General features: G+C 33.4%; 4 protein-coding genes and 1 non-coding gene across 6 annotated transcripts; 3 read left to right on the top strand and 2 right to left on the bottom strand.

The window, feature by feature from the left end:
- Positions 1-604: 604 nt before the first annotated feature.
- LOC104784647 (AAA-ATPase At2g46620) lies at positions 605-2,596 on the bottom strand. The gene has a single exon (XM_010509691.3). It carries the CDS (start codon positions 2,273-2,275, stop codon positions 812-814), a length of 1,464 nt encoding a protein of 487 aa, XP_010507993.1. The 5' UTR covers positions 2,276-2,596; the 3' UTR covers positions 605-811.
- Positions 2,597-5,354: 2,758 nt separating this feature from the next.
- TRNAE-CUC (transfer RNA glutamic acid (anticodon CUC)) lies at positions 5,355-5,427 on the bottom strand. The gene has a single exon. It is a non-coding gene; the product is annotated as a tRNA-Glu (tRNA).
- A 1,653-nt stretch (positions 5,428-7,080) lies between these two features.
- Positions 7,081-8,849, top strand: LOC104784646 (uncharacterized). Its single transcript, XM_010509688.3, has one exon. It carries the CDS (start codon positions 7,250-7,252, stop codon positions 8,510-8,512), a length of 1,263 nt encoding a protein of 420 aa, XP_010507990.2. The 5' UTR covers positions 7,081-7,249; the 3' UTR covers positions 8,513-8,849.
- A 1,474-nt stretch (positions 8,850-10,323) lies between these two features.
- Positions 10,324-12,609, top strand: LOC104784645 (protein TILLER ANGLE CONTROL 1-like). 2 transcript variants are annotated; one of them, XM_010509686.2, is made up of 6 exons: positions 10,324-10,653; positions 10,774-10,819; positions 11,035-11,360; positions 11,568-11,885; positions 12,117-12,252; positions 12,334-12,609. In XM_010509686.2, exons 1-6 carry the CDS (start codon positions 10,648-10,650, stop codon positions 12,345-12,347), a joined length of 846 nt encoding a protein of 281 aa, XP_010507988.1. In that variant the 5' UTR covers positions 10,324-10,647; the 3' UTR covers positions 12,348-12,609. The 2 variants fall into 2 exon arrangements, with proteins under 2 accessions (XP_010507988.1, XP_010507989.1); XM_010509687.2 differs by having other exon boundaries at positions 10,401-10,653; positions 11,041-11,360.
- A 397-nt stretch (positions 12,610-13,006) lies between these two features.
- On the top strand, positions 13,007-14,024 carry LOC104784643 (cytochrome B5). The gene is made up of 3 exons (XM_010509685.3): positions 13,007-13,282; positions 13,379-13,445; positions 13,531-14,024. The coding sequence occupies exons 1-3, from the start codon at positions 13,205-13,207 to the stop codon at positions 13,791-13,793; spliced, it is 408 nt and encodes a 135-aa protein (XP_010507987.1). The 5' UTR covers positions 13,007-13,204; the 3' UTR covers positions 13,794-14,024.
- The last annotated feature ends 4,381 nt before the right edge of the window (positions 14,025-18,405 follow it).

Below are 18,405 nucleotides of genomic sequence, written 5' to 3'. Positions count from 1 at the left end.
TCGCAGGTTTATGCACTTACAAAACTTTTAAGCTTGAGGGCATCTGGGATGATTTTGGTCGTCTTCTTTTATTGTGGCAAACAATAAAAATCACAATTAAATTTTTAATGTAATTTCTAATAAATTTATTTAAACAAATATTTTTAAGAATAAATTTATCTACTTTATTTGGGTAGATCAAATCTATTAATCTATACTCATCCAACATCCACTTATAACAATAAAAAGTTAGGAATCTTTTATCACTTGTATAAATTTAACTTTTGTACAATTAGATTTGTGTGATATTGCGATATAAACCACAAAACTTATAATTCTAAGAATTTACTGATGGATTATGCATTCTTTGTGCAACAAACATAATTCTTATCACACATATGAAAGCTTTATATTTAGTTACAAAACCTTAATAAAAATTTAATTGAAAAAAATGTAAAAGAAACTCTAAAAATGTGAGTTACAACATTCAACATATATGTATATAGAATAGAATTTAAAAACAATTTTTTTTCCACCATAATGTCTCAAATGTTTTGCTCGTGAGAAAATCAAAACAAAGTATATATTTAAATGTTGGGATATAGTGATATGGAGAATGAGTGAATGATTAGTGAATCTGTTAGCTTTTCATTTTCCATGGTAGCAAAAAAAAACAAAAAGCAAAACCTTATAAAATTTATGTACATTAAACTAAAAAAAAAACCCAACAAAATAAAAAACAAAAGTAAACAACATTCTCTAGTCTGCGCTTTTTGTCCAGACTCTTTCAACCAATAAAATCAACCCACGTGGCTGCTGACTTGTACAATCACTAGCCGTCCTTCATCTCTCGAGCCACATCGAACGATCCAGATTTCCTACTACTTTTAATCCGCAACAACCCATACAGCTTCCTAAACTCCTTCACCGCCGGCGAACTCCCTCCTCCTCCACCGCCGCAAAGCAAACCACTCATATCTTCAGATACTTCCTCCGTCGTCGCTCTTCTCGAACCACTCTCTAAAAGCAAACGCCGTCCAGCAGTTCCTCTCCTATCTCCATCAGTCTGCAAAGCATTAATAACATACTTCAACGCACGAGTCGGCGAGTTACGATTCGCGATCATCAACTCACCGATCTCAGCTGGACTCAAAGACGCACCGTTTTGGAATATTCCTTCGACTTGAGAGAATAACTTATGGTCTTTAACACCCAAGTAGTTATTAGCCAACGTTTTAAACGCCGTGAAATCACATAACGGAAAATGGATATGAACGTCAACCCGACCCGGTCTAAGCATAGCCGGGTCAATTAACTCTTTCCCAGTCATTGTAAACACCATGATCCGTTCATCGGCGGCGCAAGAACTCAAAATACTATCGGTAAAATTCAAAATCCCAGATAAAGTGACAGCCGTTGATTTCGTTGAAAGGTACCGATCGAGATCTTCGATGACGATTACGGATTTGCCTCTGGTTTGTAAGAGAAGCATCTTGAGATCGGAATCATCAACGACTTTGGAGAGATCTATATCGTAAACATCGTAATCCAAGAAATTAGCCATCGCCGCGACGAAGCTTGATTTACCGGTACCGGAAGGTCCGTAGAGTAAGTAACTCCGTTTCCAAACACGGCCGAGTCGGTTGTAGTATTGTTTACCTTTGAGGAACGATTCGAGATCGGATTTGACTTTGTTCTTCAGATCCGTTTCCATGGCGATGTTTTCGAATGTGCAAGGATGATCAAACGGAATCGATCTCCACCGTCCGTTCTTCTTATTCTGATCATCGACGTTCATGAATAGTTTAAGCTCTGTGTTCCTCTGTTCTAACTCGTCGGAGACTGTATGTATATGTTGGAGATAAGAACTGAGGATCCTTCGTTTATCAGCTTTACGAATCTTTAAAACGAAGTTTCTGACTCCGTCGTCGTTTTGTCCGTTGATCCAAGAGACTCTAGCGCCGAGGAACTCGTCGCTAACGACTTGGTTCCGATCTAAACGGAGGATGATTTCGTTAGTTTTTTTACCTGTGAAAAGGTTGGTGAAATCGGAGTTTTCGATGGAGCTTAAGGAATTGAGATAAGCGTAGACTTTGCTGTAGAGCTGATTCTCTTGTACGTTTTCGTTGAACTCAGGTACCTTGTAGAATTGGTAAACGTGAAACGTATCGATCAGCTTCCTTCTCCATAACTTCACCATGTATATCAATCCTGTTTTGAATAACACGACCCTAACCAAGAACAGAGTAAACGTCGCCACTAGTAACAAGAGAATCGAATCCCAGAGAATCCCCATTGGTTAGGAAAAAAAATATCTACGACGATGAAGAGTATAGTATAGAAGAAAGCAAAGGCATGTCCAGGAGAATTGTGAAAACAAAAGAGAAAGAGTGATTTTATTTTGACGGGAGATAGAGAAGAGAATGAATATTAAGAAAATAAGAACACTCGGAGAAGGCCGAAAAGGACGACGAGGAATAGTTATCGTAATATATTTTTTAATAAAGAAAAATACTAATAAAAAGGTTAGGCGTGACGAGGACGATGCCACTGAACAATCAAAAAGGGTTGGTTGTGACTGCGATTAGTTTGAAAGGTTCAAATCACTGTTTTATTTGATAGATGTGATTTGGAAGATTTTGTTTTATTAAAAGTACTCCACACGTAATAATGATAAAGAGAAAAATATCATTCATTTATATTTTATAGATATTTTTTGTTTTTTTGTTATGTTTATGTATTTTTTATAAACAAAAAGAGATCAAGCAAATATTTACTACCATATTAAAGTGATGAATTCATGAATAAAAAATAAAGTAGATATATACATATATTTTATGCTATTTTAAATAAATATAGTCATGTATTTATATTATGAAAGATGAGAAGAAAAAGTATATATATAAATAAATCGAGTGGAATAGATATAAATTATCTATAGCATCAAGAAGATTAACAGCGTGATCAATTGGTAAAGACATACATGCTGCATTTGATACGGCAGCTGAAATATTCTTCGTTGCTGAATTAGTTTTCCAACTAGTATCGTGGCTAGGCGAACTTTTAAAGTCAACTTTGTTGAGGATATAAAGCAACAGGTTTTTTTTTCCTTTGGTTACAAATATATAATTAATTTCTTATTTCCATTACTTGAATATTCCACATGTATTAATTAGTAATTACGATCGGTATCAAGGACAGGAGTTTATAGCTAATTCACTTAAGAAACAAGCTAAATTTATCTGTCACCTTTTTATTTTTATTTGTCAGCTAAATTTGAGGTCGGTGCAAGAGGAAAATTAAGTTAATTTTTAATTAATATAATCAAATATTATCAAGCGGCGTAAACCTTTGAGATTTTGAAGCGTTTTTTATATGTTAACCAACTCGTAAAGTTTAATATTAGGAATATTAGTTAGAGAGATGATTATAATATCAATGACTAGACTTGATACTTTATAAATTTTCAGGGGATACTGATAAAAGAAGAAATTACGAATCAATTAGATCAAAAGACATCTTTTGTATAGTTCATAATTCATGATTAAGCGTAAAAGCTTAGTCTCCACTACCAACTAACATCTTCTATGACACAAAAAAATATAAAAATCTAAATTCTTTTTCTACATACAAAAAGAAATCGAAAGTTTATCATTATAATTTTCCGGAATAGCCGCATATTTATCCCTACTATAATATAGCTGACCCTTTGTGCAGTTTTGCAAAATTTGCTTAAACTATTTTGTTTTGGACGTGGACTAATTAAGTTTTAATAACCACCGATTAATAAAGTACACATCTTTTTCAACAACTCGTAGTTTTATTTTGGTATGTCGCGAGAGCATCGGAATTATAGTTAGCGTTGACGAATGAGAGTGGCTAAAATCCCACATTGATTACACAAAGTTACTCATGTATCGAAAAATTTATGACCTAATTTCTTACGTTTAGAAAATTATATTTGGTTCACTTGCATCCAAGATCAGCCTAATACAAAGGAGTTTAGCCGACCAAAACACCGTGTTTTAAAGGGGACTCGTATTTGGACAATATCACAATTATTTGACTACAGTTACAGGACAAGTGTGTTGTTCATAGGTTAAGACAAGTGTGGCCTTTTTTAGGATTGCATGTGTTGGGTTTTTGTTATTTGGTTCAATAATTCAACATTTTTATATTTTTTCGTGACATAAAAGAAAAAACCATTTCAACATTTCATTTAATAACGTGAAGGTATGAAAGTGTTTATTTTTGTTTGGTTAAAGCATTCATGATGATTTTTTTTTTGCTTAATTTTGGTATTTTTGAATCTAAATATCATGCAAAGTTAAATATGTGTCGTTTTATAACTAACTTACAAATGAGTTACTATTTAAATGACACGTGAACCTGAATATAATTTTCCATTCTTGTAATTTGCAGACTCGTCAAACAAGGATAGCTTACCGAATTATACATGCATTTTCCCTTTTTAAAAACATAATTTTAATGTTTATTCTGATTATTAATATAAATTAATTAATTGACAGAAAAAAGCATAATATAAATGTTTTGTTGTACAACTATTGGTGTAGGCGGGCATAAGAGGACTTTGAATGTTTTTAAGGCTTTTAACATAGGACATTTCAAATTTCTGAAGCCATACCCATACATGGTGGTCCAATATTAACAATAATTACATTCAATGGAAGTAATGACTCTTTTCTCTCTTTTTCTTTATAAAACGCTGTATATTTCGATATATTTTTATCAGTTTTGAGTCTTTTGATCAGCTTTTGCTTTACATTTTCTGCACAATCGATTGCCTGTAAAGTTGTACCAGCTGAACGTCATCGGTATGTGCATTCATCATGATCCTATGACCAAATTATACATATTTTAAGTTAGAACTGATCAACCTGCTGGTTAATAGATCTGATCTAAACCAAACCTATAAAACCTTACAATTTTTTAAAAGAAAAACTGCAATAAACTAACCGCACGTATACAGGGTTGTTTGTTATGAAATTTTAAGCTTAGTCCAAGTTCAAGTTGGAAGAAAATAAAAAATGCATTTTGGGTCGGTTTAGCATATTTTGCATGTGTGTACAATCAACAATTCAATATATTATGTACAGTGACTTCATTAGTATTTTTTTTTGGACATATAATCCGATTAAATCATTCCATGTGTTTGGGAATTTTGTCTATTCGAGACAAGCCTAACAAACGTGTTTCAGACGACCGCGGAGTATAGTCTTTCTTTGACGCTGACTCAAATAGCAAATAAATATAGAGAAAAGGATAATATATGAGACTATGAGAGAATGGCTATTAAACCGATTGAGTGAGGGGTTTCCCCGGTTCCGTTAAAAAAATAGGAAACAAAAAAACATCTCCGTCGCCGGGACTCGAACCCGGGTCTCTCGGGTGAGAGCCGAGTATCCTAACCAGCTAGACTACGACGGATTTTGATTTAAATGTTACAAGTAACTTTTATAATCTAATATAGAATGTTGCATTGCTGTGCGGAAGGAAGGACATTGAATTATCGAAAAAAGGCCATGATATGAAGTGAATCGAACACTAGCGAATAATGGGCCTTTACACAACTTTAAAATCCTTATATTTATCGTCCGTCGTGACAGGGAGAAGCGTTGGTGAATCTATATCTATATTTATGTATTAACGTTAGTTTCATACTTTCATTAGTTACTAAAATTAGTAGTTTTGCATCAGTGAACCAGATTGTTAGAAAGGGATACAGTAGGATGTTGAAGCGAATTCAAAAGATACTTTTCTTATATAAAAATGTATGTATATCTTGATATTCTAATATAAAATGCATTATTTGGTTTTGGTTATTACTTTTAGTAACACTTAATATAATTAATTGACGAAAAGATGAACACTTCTCTTAATAAAAAGAAGTTATGAAGTTTGTAATAATCTTGAAGCTCTTTCTTATTATGTTGGTACGGTACTACATATATAATATATGTATATATAATGTTTTTATGAGAAAATGCAAAATATATGTGGGTGATACAAAAATGTAAAATTGAAAGAAAAAAATAAAAAAAGAGAGAGAGGCTTAGATGCTACGCCCTTTTGATGCCCAATAAGCAACCGATAATACACTTCGAACCATTGTATATATTTTAAATTATCATATATATAAAAGAAATATATTTGGTTTTGTTCTTCTGAAAGGAAAGAATTAGTGGCTCAGACCTCAGAGTAGTGTGATCAATACATTTATATTATATGGAAAAGAAAAGCCGACGAAGATGCTTTAGCACAGAGATACTTTTTTACTGCTTACTAGTATTCGATGTTTGGTTTCTCAAGTTTCCCTTTCGATGTATTTTAATAATCCTTGAATAAAAAGCAAGTTGTCCAACAATCAAACCTAAATGAAACAATATCAACCGTTCGTATGCAAAGGTTAGTACATCTAGTTAGTACTTAGTAGTAGTCAAATCGAGAAAAAAAAAAAAAAAAAGAGAGGAGAATCTACATACATTCACACAAAAAAAGAGAGACTATTAACGTCACACTATATACATTCACACAAATTGGAATAATTTGTGTCTCAAATTAGTGGAGAAACACTACTCTTCTTAATTAGTGTTAACGGCCGGGGATTCTTTCAAAAACAAACCAATATACTAATTAAAAAAAAGGTAAACGAAATGTAAAAAAATTATGCTAGAAGTTGACTAAACCAATTAAATAATAATGACAATATACCTATCCCATTTGTCATGTTTTGTTGGTAGACACAAATTTCAAATATATATATGGACTAAAAAAAATTACATATATGCATGCATAGCTTCTTCTTATCTTTGTCGACATATGCAGGCATAGCTTTTCTGCTAGTAGATTGATGTAAAGATTTTGTTCTGCCGATTTTTACGTATGGATGACTAGATGCAGAGTGTTTTTTCACAGACATAACAACGAATTTAGAATCTTAATATATATTTTTTCTCAACGGTGATAGATAAGTTATAAGCAAAAGCTTGAAAGTGGCTCTTAACGATTGATACCAGTCGTAAAATGTGGTTTTTGCAAGCTGGAAATCTCATTGCATGGATCTGATACCTTTCTTCTCTATTTTCACTTTTTTCCTTTTCATGTTTCTCGTGAAGTGCTTCACTTTTCTTCTACACACTTGTATCTTATTTTCATCTATATATAAGCTTTGGTTACATATCTCAATCGGTCCATTGTGTTTTGCCACACTTAAAAAAAAACATCTTACTACATTTAGAATAGAAACATAATGTCTAACGTTCGTCCATGGTTCCGTCTCTCTAGCATCGCTAGGCCTACATCACAAGGCTCAAGCGACCCACCTCCACCTCAACCCCGACAAACCCCTCGCCGTCCGGTCATAGCCAGACCACCCACAAGACAACAGTCACCTCCACGTCAGCGACAACCTCCTTCACCTCCACGTCAGCAGCAGCAGCAACCTCCTTCCCCTCCACGTCAGCAGCAACAGCCTCTTACCCCTCCACGTCAGCAGCAACAGCCTCTTACCCCTCCACGTCAGCAGCAACAGCCTCTTACCCCTCCACGTCAGAAGGCTCCTTCACCTTCTTCACCTCCTCATCAAGAGCGGTCCCCATATCATTCACCTCCAAGCCGCCATATGTCACCACCGACCCCACCAAAGGCTGCGACGCCACCGCCGCCACCACCTCGATTGTCATACACGCCGCCACCATCTCCCAAGGAGGTTCAAGAAGCCTTACCACAGCCAAAACCGAAATCACCACCGAGTCCAGCTCATTCAAGTCACTCTACAACGTCTGAGTCAGTGAAAACTCGGTCTGTAACATCTGATTCAGAGAACCATCGGAAAGCACCATCACCAAGAGTACTCTCTCCTTACTCTCTTCCACCTTCTCAGTTACATTCCGAACGCGAAACCACTCAGAAAAACATTCTCACTGCAGAGAAAACAAGCCAACTCCACGAACCAAATCATCATAATCAAAACCACAACCACAACCAGAACTATAACCACAACCAAAACCATAACCATAACCAAAACCAAAATCATGGCTATCAAGGCAACAACCCCAGGAAGATGCATCGTCAACCATCTCCGTTTGATTCTGAGAGCATAATGGGCACACGTGTCATCACCATTGCAGGTGAAAACAAAGGTGCTGTAATGGAGATCCTACGCTCTCCTCCAAGCAACAAAACCGGAGGTTCAGGAACACATTCCTCTAGGGTTTTTCACGGCACTGGAGAGAAAGGACGGCGACTTAAAAGCAACAGCAGCAGCAGTAGTAGCAGCGACGAAGGAGAAGGAAAGAAGAAGGCGACGAAGAACCCTAACAATGGGAATAGTAACCTCCCGATGAAAGCTTTTATGAATAGTAACGTGCAGATGATAAACAACTCCATTGTTTACAACTCGACGGCATCTCATCACGATCCCGGCGTTCATCTTAAAATCTCCCGGAAACCTGGCTCCGACAATGGTTTCCACGTCAACGATTACGGTAATAACGGCGGATACACCGACTGAGCGAAAAGGATAATTAAAATATCTCACCTTGGGTATTCTCCGAATATATTTTTTAAAAACAAAAAAAAGGAAAAAAAAAAACAGAAAAAAAATCTAAAGGTTTTGGGTTTAAAATTGCAATAAATTAAATTTTATTAAAATAAAGAAAAAGAATAAAGAAAAACATGAGTGGATTGACTGGATTCTGATTCTTTTATGAGCTTTAGAACCCTGTCACTCATGTGAAGGCTTTGATTCGTTTTTCTTAAACGGACTCTTCTTTACTTGTGTAAGTTGTAACGCCCTTTGTTTCTTCTCTGTTACGTGATCAATGAGAATTATGAAATGTTTCATCCTATAATTTAGTTTCATGTACAAGAGGAAGCCTCGTATTATTCTGAAGGACCGATCCTTACTGTATAGGCCCATTTCATAATTTTGGAAATTGGGGTAGCTAGTGATTTTGATAACATGTTCCAAAAGACAAGAGAACCAAACCTTGTTGTGTCAATTACTTCTTCTCAAATGACTAATTGGTTCGTGTGTCCGTTATGATGACATAACCGGAAATCCATGCTTCGATAAACCCCTTACATTCATTACAAAATATCCTCAACCAAAATATATATGTTTTTTTTTTTTTTTGTAATGTAAAATTTATTCATTACACAATCTTTGTAGTGGGGGAACTAATTTAACCGAGAATTTCAATGAATAAATAGAACTTGGAGGAGTTGAAAAGCCAGGGAGGGATCCTATATGCTAATTTATTATTTGTTTTATCAAGGAAATGCTTTCTGAGTCATGAATACATAGATATATCTAGCTATTACGTTTCTATGACACACTAACAAAAAAGATATTTCTAACGTACTCTTAATATCCTATGTCTTCTACGTTTTATATTTTATTTTAGCAATTACTGAAAATAAACATTTAAAATTTTTTGTTTGGATCTTTTCACTCAATTTAATTTATGTGAATTTTTACATTTCTTCAAGAGCAAAACATCACTATCTAATAAAGACACGATACATGAGTATTTAGTGTAAAACTGTAACCTACATAATAATTTTGAAAACTTACGTAATTCCACTATATAAATAGTTGTCATATAATTAGGCAAAAGATAACAAAAGTTTGAGAACAAGAAGCAACTGACAAAGAGAAAGGAGTGTGAAGTGTCCAAATCCTAACAGTATGTGTGGGGTATTAATTGTGTGCTCTTCAAAAGCTTGGGGGGTACTTTGCATGTGCATGCATTATGCAACAGTCCTTCTAATTTATTCTGTCTTTGAGGATTCAATAGGTATCCGACGACCTTTCTTAATTAGAGAAGTTTAATTGTTCACAAAAGTGAATCAATATATATTTTGGCGCAATTGATCCATTACAAGTGGTAATTAACTGAAAGGCGATGTAATTTGGAATGCTTAATGTTGTCAATAAGTTAAGCATAGCAAGTGTTGCTCTCAAGAAAATGGCATAGATGTTTTCAATTTTGAAGATAAAACTTACGTAAACTTTTGATAGCTAGAGTTTAAATACATTATGTTGATAGTGAAGGAACGATCTGCGACGACATTCCGCGACATTTATATTATAATGACCACAGTGACTAAATTGCTTCCATTAGATTTGGAACTTCCTAGATGAGGGAATCCAAAGCTGCTGTAACAATCTTTTTAAAAAATTGATTGAAACCAAAAACTATCGCTTTAATGCAACGAATTCTACCTTCGATGTCTAATCCAATGGTACAGTACTACTGAAAGCAACAGAAGTCTACCAACAAGATTACAAGAAATGAACCACGGAAAGATGGAGGCAACATTGCAAATGATTAAAATTATTAGGTCAAACTTTGATTATAAAATAAGTAATCGGGTCAAAAAGTTAATTTCTTAATAATCGAGGGAGGGGACAAGGAATAGTGTGACGACCAGATAAGCACAACATCACTGACATGTGGCACCTACTTATTGGCATTGCCTCCCAAAAGTCAGACCTAACTAACCCACTCTATCTCTAGTTGACATGTGTCAGAAGCTGCAAGACTCTTATTTAGTGTCTTGATAAATTTCTCATTTCACATTATTCTTTTGCTTGTGAGAGACCTTTCACTCTTTCTACTGATAAAGAAGAGCTAGAAAACTATGACGGTACGTAAATATTGCTGTTATATATTTAAATCGTTCGATTTTTTTTTTTGCTTTGATCTCTTTTTTTATAGATAGCTCGGAACTTATAAATCTTGATTTGTTTTCTGGGATTTTCCGAAGATCTTTAACTGGGTGCAAAGAAAGCTGCACCACAATGTCATCAAAGGTTAGCCTTTTGTTTTTTAATAAGTATTTGCTTTATTAAAATATTGTGTTAAACTGAATAGTAGTTTTACTTTTTATAGTTATATAAAATCATGTGATTCCCTGTTTAATAATATATAGTTTTATATTAAACGTATCCTTGTTAAAAATAGCATACATTTTGTCCAACCTATATCTAAATCGATACTTGTATATATGTTTTTCATGTGGTGAAAGAAATAGACGGTGTGACGAAAAACGAGAAGAATAAGAGAAGTGAAGGAACTAGTGAGATAGAGAAGAACACGAAAGCTATATTGGATCAAGTTGGGTTAGTGGATGCTCTTGATAATTGGTTCGATGGAGTTCTCACCATCGGCACATTTGGTTTCGACACCTTAAACTTTCAAGAAGAAGATGAAAAAGATGATGATGAATGTGGGAGTGTGGATCTCGACTATGTCGTAATCGATGGTAGCATCATCAAGAACGTCGACCAGGAAGTGGATCCTCTTATCTCCGATGACAATAAGTTTTATGATCATCATGAAGATGTAATTGAGGTACGTACGTAGTACTGATAATTAAATTATATTGCGTACATTTTTATCCTGGAGTCCCTTTACCAATAGGAATGGGATTACGTAGACACGCATGTCTCAATTGTTTGTGTGTTTACGTACGTTTTTGTAGAAAAAAAGATACAGACCATTACACCTTCTTAAGATTGATTTCCTTGAGATTTATGGTATTAATTATAATCTGTACAGCTATTGGATACTGATCACTTTGGCTCGATCAAAACCACTGAAACGCCAGTTGTAGCGGTGGCGGTCGAAGCCGAGATAGTCCCACAGAAGAAGAGGACAACACTTGCGGAGCTATTCATGGAGGATAGAGACAAAGACGATGACAAGGGGGAAGGCAAGAAATCCAAGAACCCTAATCTTGTCGACGATGAGGTTAAATATCCTAAACAAAACGGGTCAAAGCTAAGTAGGAAGTTCTCCCTTGTTAAAAAGAAGCTGGTCATGTCAAAGTCGAAAGATAAAGAAAAAGATTTGCCTCCAATCAAGAGAATGCATCAGGTAATTAATTTTATTTTTAATACATTTGACGACGATATAGCATATGAACATGTTACATGTGCCTCTATAATTCCAGCGAAATGACGTCACGTCAGGCTCTACAAAATGTTGCATGTCTGTTATAATTAGCATCACTTTTGTTGCTTCATAAGTGTACTCATATGTGGGTAAACAATTCATTCAATTAGCACAAGTATAACATCATACATGTGTATATATGTATTACTGTAGATGATTAAGAGAATGTTGAAGAAGAAGATCCATCCGGATATAGATGCGACTAAGGGTTTTAAGAAAGACGTCCCTCCATACAAGCCAACTCAAAAATGTGAAGCTCTCGAGTCACGTTATCTTCTTAACATTCAAGGTCCGTCTTTTTCAATATGATTTTATATATTAGGTGTTCAATATGATGATTATCACTTTACTCATCTGCTTTGTGGAACAGATTGCATGGCCTAGAAGGCTTAGAGCGATGTCGTACAAGAGCAATCGTCATTGGATCCATTGGTTTTCTATATTATATGTGATTTTGTTTTTTGTTATTTCAGAATGTGTTTGGTATATTGTTAAGATTGTTAAGTAGTATGCTTTTTATGCTGTTTTATTACAAACAATTACTAAGTTGCTATTATTGTTCAATTTCAATATGCATATTTTGTTTTTGTAATTACTATTTGTCATGTGTTTTTTTTAAGATGTATCTAGTGTATCGTTTTCAAAAGTTTCTGTTTAAATAGAACCGTTGATTGTGAAATCTATGATAAGATTCCGTATTTTAATTGTGTTAGGCGCTAGCTTAGATACTAGCTCGGGTAAAGCCACCCCACTTTTACCCAAATTGCTAGATTTGTCAGTTTTCAATTTTTCATTATGCGAATTTGGTCAACTTAAGTGTTTTGAGTCTTTTGACTAATAAAAAACTAATCAACGTATCGAAATCAGAAAGCCCTTTTGCGTTATTGGGCCGCCGAATAATGAGAAAAGTAGTTTTGAGGCTTCTTAGAAAATAGGCTTGACTTCTTTTTATTTTGAAAGGAAAAAAAAACTAAAACGTGAAAAAGAGCTTCACCAACCTGAGGTTGCTGACCAATTAGAGGCATCTCAGCTACCAATTTAACATACAAACTCCATATTCTTCACGTTTTACTATGGTAGGTACCCTTTTTTACTCTTTTTTCTTATTTCACTTTGGAGAATATTAAAACTTCAACCAACAAAAAACGAAACTGGTCAAATAGAAATTGTTATTTGAAAGCCTCTATATATAAACTTCTCTGTTTCAGGTTTACAATTCCTTTTGAAGAGCTAAAAATCAAATGGCGAATCTTATTTCGTTTCATGACGTATGTAAACATAAGTGCAAGAACGATTGTTGGATTCTCATCCATGGAAAGGTCCCTTCATTATTCTTTTTTTTTATATAACACTCTCTCTAATCAAAACTAATGACTCTCTACTCTGTTTCTAAGACTAGTAGTGTGAATCCACAGGTCTATGACATCAGTACCTTCATGGACGAACATCCCGGCGGTGATAATGTTCTCCTCGCCGTCACCGGTACGTACAATAATTACGAGTTGGTTACTTGGTTTAATAATCCGGTTTGATCAATCTTTAATTTATCGGTTTGCAATATATAAAGGAAAAGACGCGTCGACCGACTTCGAAGATGTGAATCATAGCGATGACGCCAAGGAGCAAATGAAGAAGTATTGTATCGGTGACGTTGACCAGTCAACGGTTCCGGTGACGAAGAAGTATATTCCGCCGTGGGAGAAGAAGGAGAAGTCTACGACGACGGAAACAACTAAAGAAGAACCTGGAAACAAGCTGCTCGTTTACTTGATTCCTCTCTTTATTCTCGGTGTTGCCTTTGCTCTCAGATTCTACAACAACAACAAGTAACCCCAAAATTATGATGAAAAAGATCGATCACAGAGTTTCTTACTGTTGTTCTTGGTTTTTTTGTGTGTTCGAAATAACGGGCTTCTTATGTGAAGTTAAAAAAGCCCATGATTTAAGAAATTTGATTATATTATGTCTTATTTATTATTTATGCTATGTTACTGGAGTCTGGAACCAATAGGCACTTTGATATATGCCAGTTTCTTATAGCAATTATTTTGGTTATTGTCATTGATTATTATTAGAACGATAAACTAATCTTATATTCTTATCACAAATGACAAAACTAAGACTTAAATTTTTATGAGCTTTTTAGTTGTCAAAATTTTTAATGAGTTTCTTATAGCAATTATTTTGGTTATTGTCATTGATTATTATTATTAGAACAATAAACTAATAATGGGACTAAGACTTAAATGATACAGTGTTAAAATTTTAATAAGCTTTAGTTGTCAAAAATGTTTTATTTATTAAAACATTATATTTTAAATATACAAAAAACTCAAAGAATTCTAAAGTATCAAATTTATATTACATGTTGAACTTATAACACTAAACTAACATAATATATATGCTTAAAATATGTTGATTTTTTTTTTCTTGTTTATTTAAAAGCTTTAGTTACAGAATAAAAAAACATGTTGAACAATAACAACAAACTGACGGGACTAAAGGAAACTCTTCAGACTATATGTCTAACCTCGGTTTGCAATCAAAACTTGAAAATTTAACACTTTAAAAGTTATTTATATATTTTTAAAAAATTTTGTTTTTTTTATCGAAAACATTTATTTTAAAACATTATTTTGTAAAACAAAAAAAATCAAATAACTCTTAAGTGTTAAATTTTTTTTGTCATCATTTAATCGACAAGGCCCGATTCATAGTCAATCCCTACAACGCGGGGTAACGCGACTTAGTGGAGTCGAATTCCGGTAGGATCGGTTGCAGAGGTGGTGCTGTAACCACTTGACTAAAGACACTTCCTCTCTTAAGTGTTAAATTTATATTACGTGAAAACATGTTGAACTTATAACACCAAACTGACGGACCAAAGAAAATTCTTCGGACTGGATGCCTAAGCTCGGTTTACAATCAACGTTTTAAAATTTAACACTTCAAAATTATTTGGATATTTAAAAAACATTTTGTTTAATTAAAAATTTTGATCATAAAACATTATTTTGTAAAAGAAAAAAATCAAATAACTCTTAAGTGTTAAATTTATATTACGTGAAAACATGTTAAACTTATTATAACACCAAATTGACGGACCAAAGAAAAACTCTTCGGACTGGATGCCTAAGCTCGGTTTGCAATCAACGTTTTAAAATTTAACACTTCAAAGTTATTTGGATATTTAAAAAACATTTTGTTTAACTAAAAATTTTGATCATAAAACATTATTTTGTAAATAAAAAAAATCAAATAACTCTTAAGTGAGAAAATTTATATTACGTGAAAACATGTTGAACTTATAACACCAAACTGACGGACCAAAGAAAACTCTTCGGACTGGATGCCTAAGCTCGGTTTGCAATCGACGTTTTAAAATTTAACACTTCAAAGTTATTTGGATATTTAAAAAATATTTTGTTTAATTAAAATTTTTGATCATAAAACATTATTTTGTAAAAGAAAAAAAATCAAATAACTCTTAAATGTTAAATTTATATTACGTGAAAACATGTTGAACTTATAACACCAAACTGACGACAAAAAAGAAAACTCTTCGGACTGGATGCCTAAGCTCGGTTTGCAATCAACGTTTTAAAATTTAACACTTAAAAGTTATTTGGATATTTTAAAAATATTTTGTTTAACTAAAATTTTTGATCAAAAAACATTCATTTTAAAATATTATTTTGTAAAAGAAAAAAAAATCAAATAACTCTTAAGTGTTTAAATTTATATTACGTGAAAACATGTTGAACTTATAACACCAAACTGACGGACCAAAGAAAACTCTTCGGACTGGATGCCTAAGCTCGGTTTGCAATCGACGTTTTAAAATTTAACACTTCAAAGTTATTTAGATATTTAAAAAACATTTTGTTTAATTAAAAATTTTGATCATAAAACATTATTTTGTAAAAGAAAAAAAATCAAATAACTCTAAAATGTTAAATTTATATTACGTGAAAACATGTTGAACTTATAACACCAAACTGACGGACCAAAAAGAAAACTCTTCGGACTGGATGCCTAAGCTCGGTTTGCAATCAACGTTTTAAAATTTAACACTTCAAAGTTATTTGGATATTTTAAAAACATTTTGTTTAACTAAAATTTTTGATCAAAAAACATTCATTTTAAAATATTATTTTGTAAAAGAAAAAAAATCAAATAACTCTTAAGTGTTAAATTTATATTATGTGAAAACATGTTGAACTTATAACACCAAACTGACGGACCAAAGAAAACTCTTCGGACTGGATGCTTAAGCTCGGTTTGCAATCAACGTTTTAAAATTTAACACTTAAATATTTGGATATTTTAAAAAAAAAATTGTTTGATTAAAATTTTTGATCAGAAAACATTCATTTTAAAACATTATTTTGTAAAAGAAAAAAAATCAAATAACTCTTAAGTGTTAAATTTATATTACGTAAAAACATGTTGAACTTATAACACCAAACTAACGGACCAAAGAAAACTCTTCGGACTGGATGCCTAAGTTCGGTTTGCAATCAACGTTTTAAATTTAACACTTAAAAATTATTTGAAAATATTTTAAAAACATTTTGTTTACTTAAAATCTTTTATGAAATTAAAATAATTAATTAAAAGCTTATTTTTCAAAAATATAGTTTTATACATAGTTTTAAATCAGGAGAAAAACATAATAATTATTTTCTTTTAAAAGAAAGAATATCAAAATAATACCTTGTTGGACTGTTGAAGCGAGTAGCCCATATCCAAAGCCCAGATACGAGCCTCGTCTGCACCGCTGTGTTGGTTACGTGTCACACACAACTCACAACAGATAGCCTTGTCGACGAAAATCAGTCAGATTCTCATTCTCTCAGGCGAATGAATGATGGAACCTACTTGGCGCGCTGCTTCGCTTTCCACTTTCTCGATCTCTTCCTATCTTCTCCTTGCTTTTGCCCTGCGGTGAGATATAATATAATTAGGGAAGAGACATACTGATGATATCTATGTGGATTAATTCAAGACAGAGGATGGAGATCAATCAAACCTTACGGATGACAAGTTTTTGTTGCAGAGATCTACCAATATCATCATCATCAGAGATCGAGAGTATACGAGAAGAAAATTGCATTATGTAGGAGAAGGGGAGATGAAAGGATTTTTGGGTTTTTTTGGTTTTCGTTTCTCGAAGGAGAAGAAGAATACAGAGCATTCTGATATTTTGAAGAGATGCTTATAAGCAAAAAGATTAGGGGTTCTTTTTTAAATAACAAAAAAGGAAATTTTTAGGTTTGGTTTAAATTGTTTCCTCTTTTCGATGAGTTTGACTTTTTATACTTGGGCGGGCGCTCCCACTGTCCCACAAAGTTACAACGGTTATTTTACCCGTTACCGTTTACAACAGTAAATAACAATTACAACTTTTACCCACAAAACTACAACGGTTACTTTACTTAACCTGTTACTGTTTTTAAAGCATGTCATATGTACAAATTTCAATTTCAAAGGATGAACAAATGTTGAGTTGAGTTGGAGGGTTGAGTTGGAGTTGGAGGTGGACTCGGAGTTGGTCGTAGGTTTTCTTCGGACAGGGTTAAGCGAGGCTCATCCGCTGTCGTTCCTGGTGCAGCTGTGCCATGGCTTTATTGTGAGGGACTGGCTAGTCCGGATTACACACGTGTATAGGGAGGCTAACCGTCTAGCAGATGGGTTAGCTAACTATGCGTTTTCTTTAGAGTTGGGTTTTTGTTTTTTAGAGTTTTGTCCTGACCTGGTCCGGCCTGTTTTGGTGGATGATGGGAAAGGGTCTGTGTTACCACGTACTGTGCGGTTGTAGTTTATTTTTTAATTTGAATAAATCAGGGGAGTTTTTCCCCTGTTTCCTACCAAAAAAAAAAAGGATGAACAAATGTTTATATGAAAACAAGCAAACACCTTTGTTATTTTTAGCAAAAACTCTGCACATGTTTAATTTTCAACCTTTATACTGTCGGTTATATTTTGCCACTTTAAAGACACAACTCAAGATGTCCAATACAAAAAGGGCAAGGACACGAGCAAACGAAAGAATGTTGGATTTTAATTTTCCTATTCGAGGATATTTAGAAATTTATTCGTTGAATGTTAGAATGTGAATTAGTACACTATTTTCATATACGAATATATGAAAATGTTATTCTTTAAGTTAAGTTTTGATACCAAGAAAGCTAGCTATTGTAGTTTTATCTTTTAAAAAATAAAGCGTGAACTGTGTTTTGATAAAACAAATTAAAAAATTCATGTTTTTATGCAACTTAGTATTGAACAAGTGATTGTTATAATAATAATTTAAGAATGTTTTGTGGACTTGCAAAGATCGTTCACCAAGATCTCTTGATATTGATTTTATAATTTAATATCCAGTTGCAATCTTTATTAGAAGAATTCATTCTATTGTTTATAAAAATGTTATAAATAT

This window comes from Camelina sativa, chromosome 5 (assembly GCF_030686135.1).
Source record: "Camelina sativa cultivar CO46 ecotype springtype chromosome 5, ASM3068613v1".
Taxonomy (NCBI): domain Eukaryota; kingdom Viridiplantae; phylum Streptophyta; class Magnoliopsida; order Brassicales; family Brassicaceae; genus Camelina; species Camelina sativa.
Note: the sequence above shows the minus strand (reverse complement) of the source record. Positions and strands in the feature narration are given on the sequence as shown.

What these genes read in the sequence shown, in the direction of transcription:
- LOC104784643 (XM_010509685.3), top strand. Translation starts at nt 13,205, where the DNA reads ATGGCGAATCTTATTTCGTTTCATGACGTATGTAAACATAAGTGCAAG. An exon ending in GGATTCTCATCCATGGAAAG is followed by an intron (nt 13,283 to 13,378) that starts GTCCCTTCATTA and finishes GTGAATCCACAG; the next exon opens with GTCTATGACATCAGTACCTT. An exon ending in TGTTCTCCTCGCCGTCACCG is followed by an intron (nt 13,446 to 13,530) that starts GTACGTACAATA and finishes CAATATATAAAG; the next exon opens with GAAAAGACGCGTCGACCGAC.
- LOC104784645 (XM_010509686.2), top strand. An exon ending in GCACCACAATGTCATCAAAG is followed by an intron (nt 10,820 to 11,034) that starts GTTAGCCTTTTG and finishes ATGTGGTGAAAG; the next exon opens with AAATAGACGGTGTGACGAAA. An exon ending in CAATCAAGAGAATGCATCAG is followed by an intron (nt 11,886 to 12,116) that starts GTAATTAATTTT and finishes GTATTACTGTAG; the next exon opens with ATGATTAAGAGAATGTTGAA.
- LOC104784646 (XM_010509688.3), top strand. Translation starts at nt 7,250, where the DNA reads ATGTCTAACGTTCGTCCATGGTTCCGTCTCTCTAGCATCGCTAGGCCT.
- LOC104784647 (XM_010509691.3), bottom strand. Translation starts at nt 2,275, where the DNA reads ATGGGGATTCTCTGGGATTCGATTCTCTTGTTACTAGTGGCGACGTTT.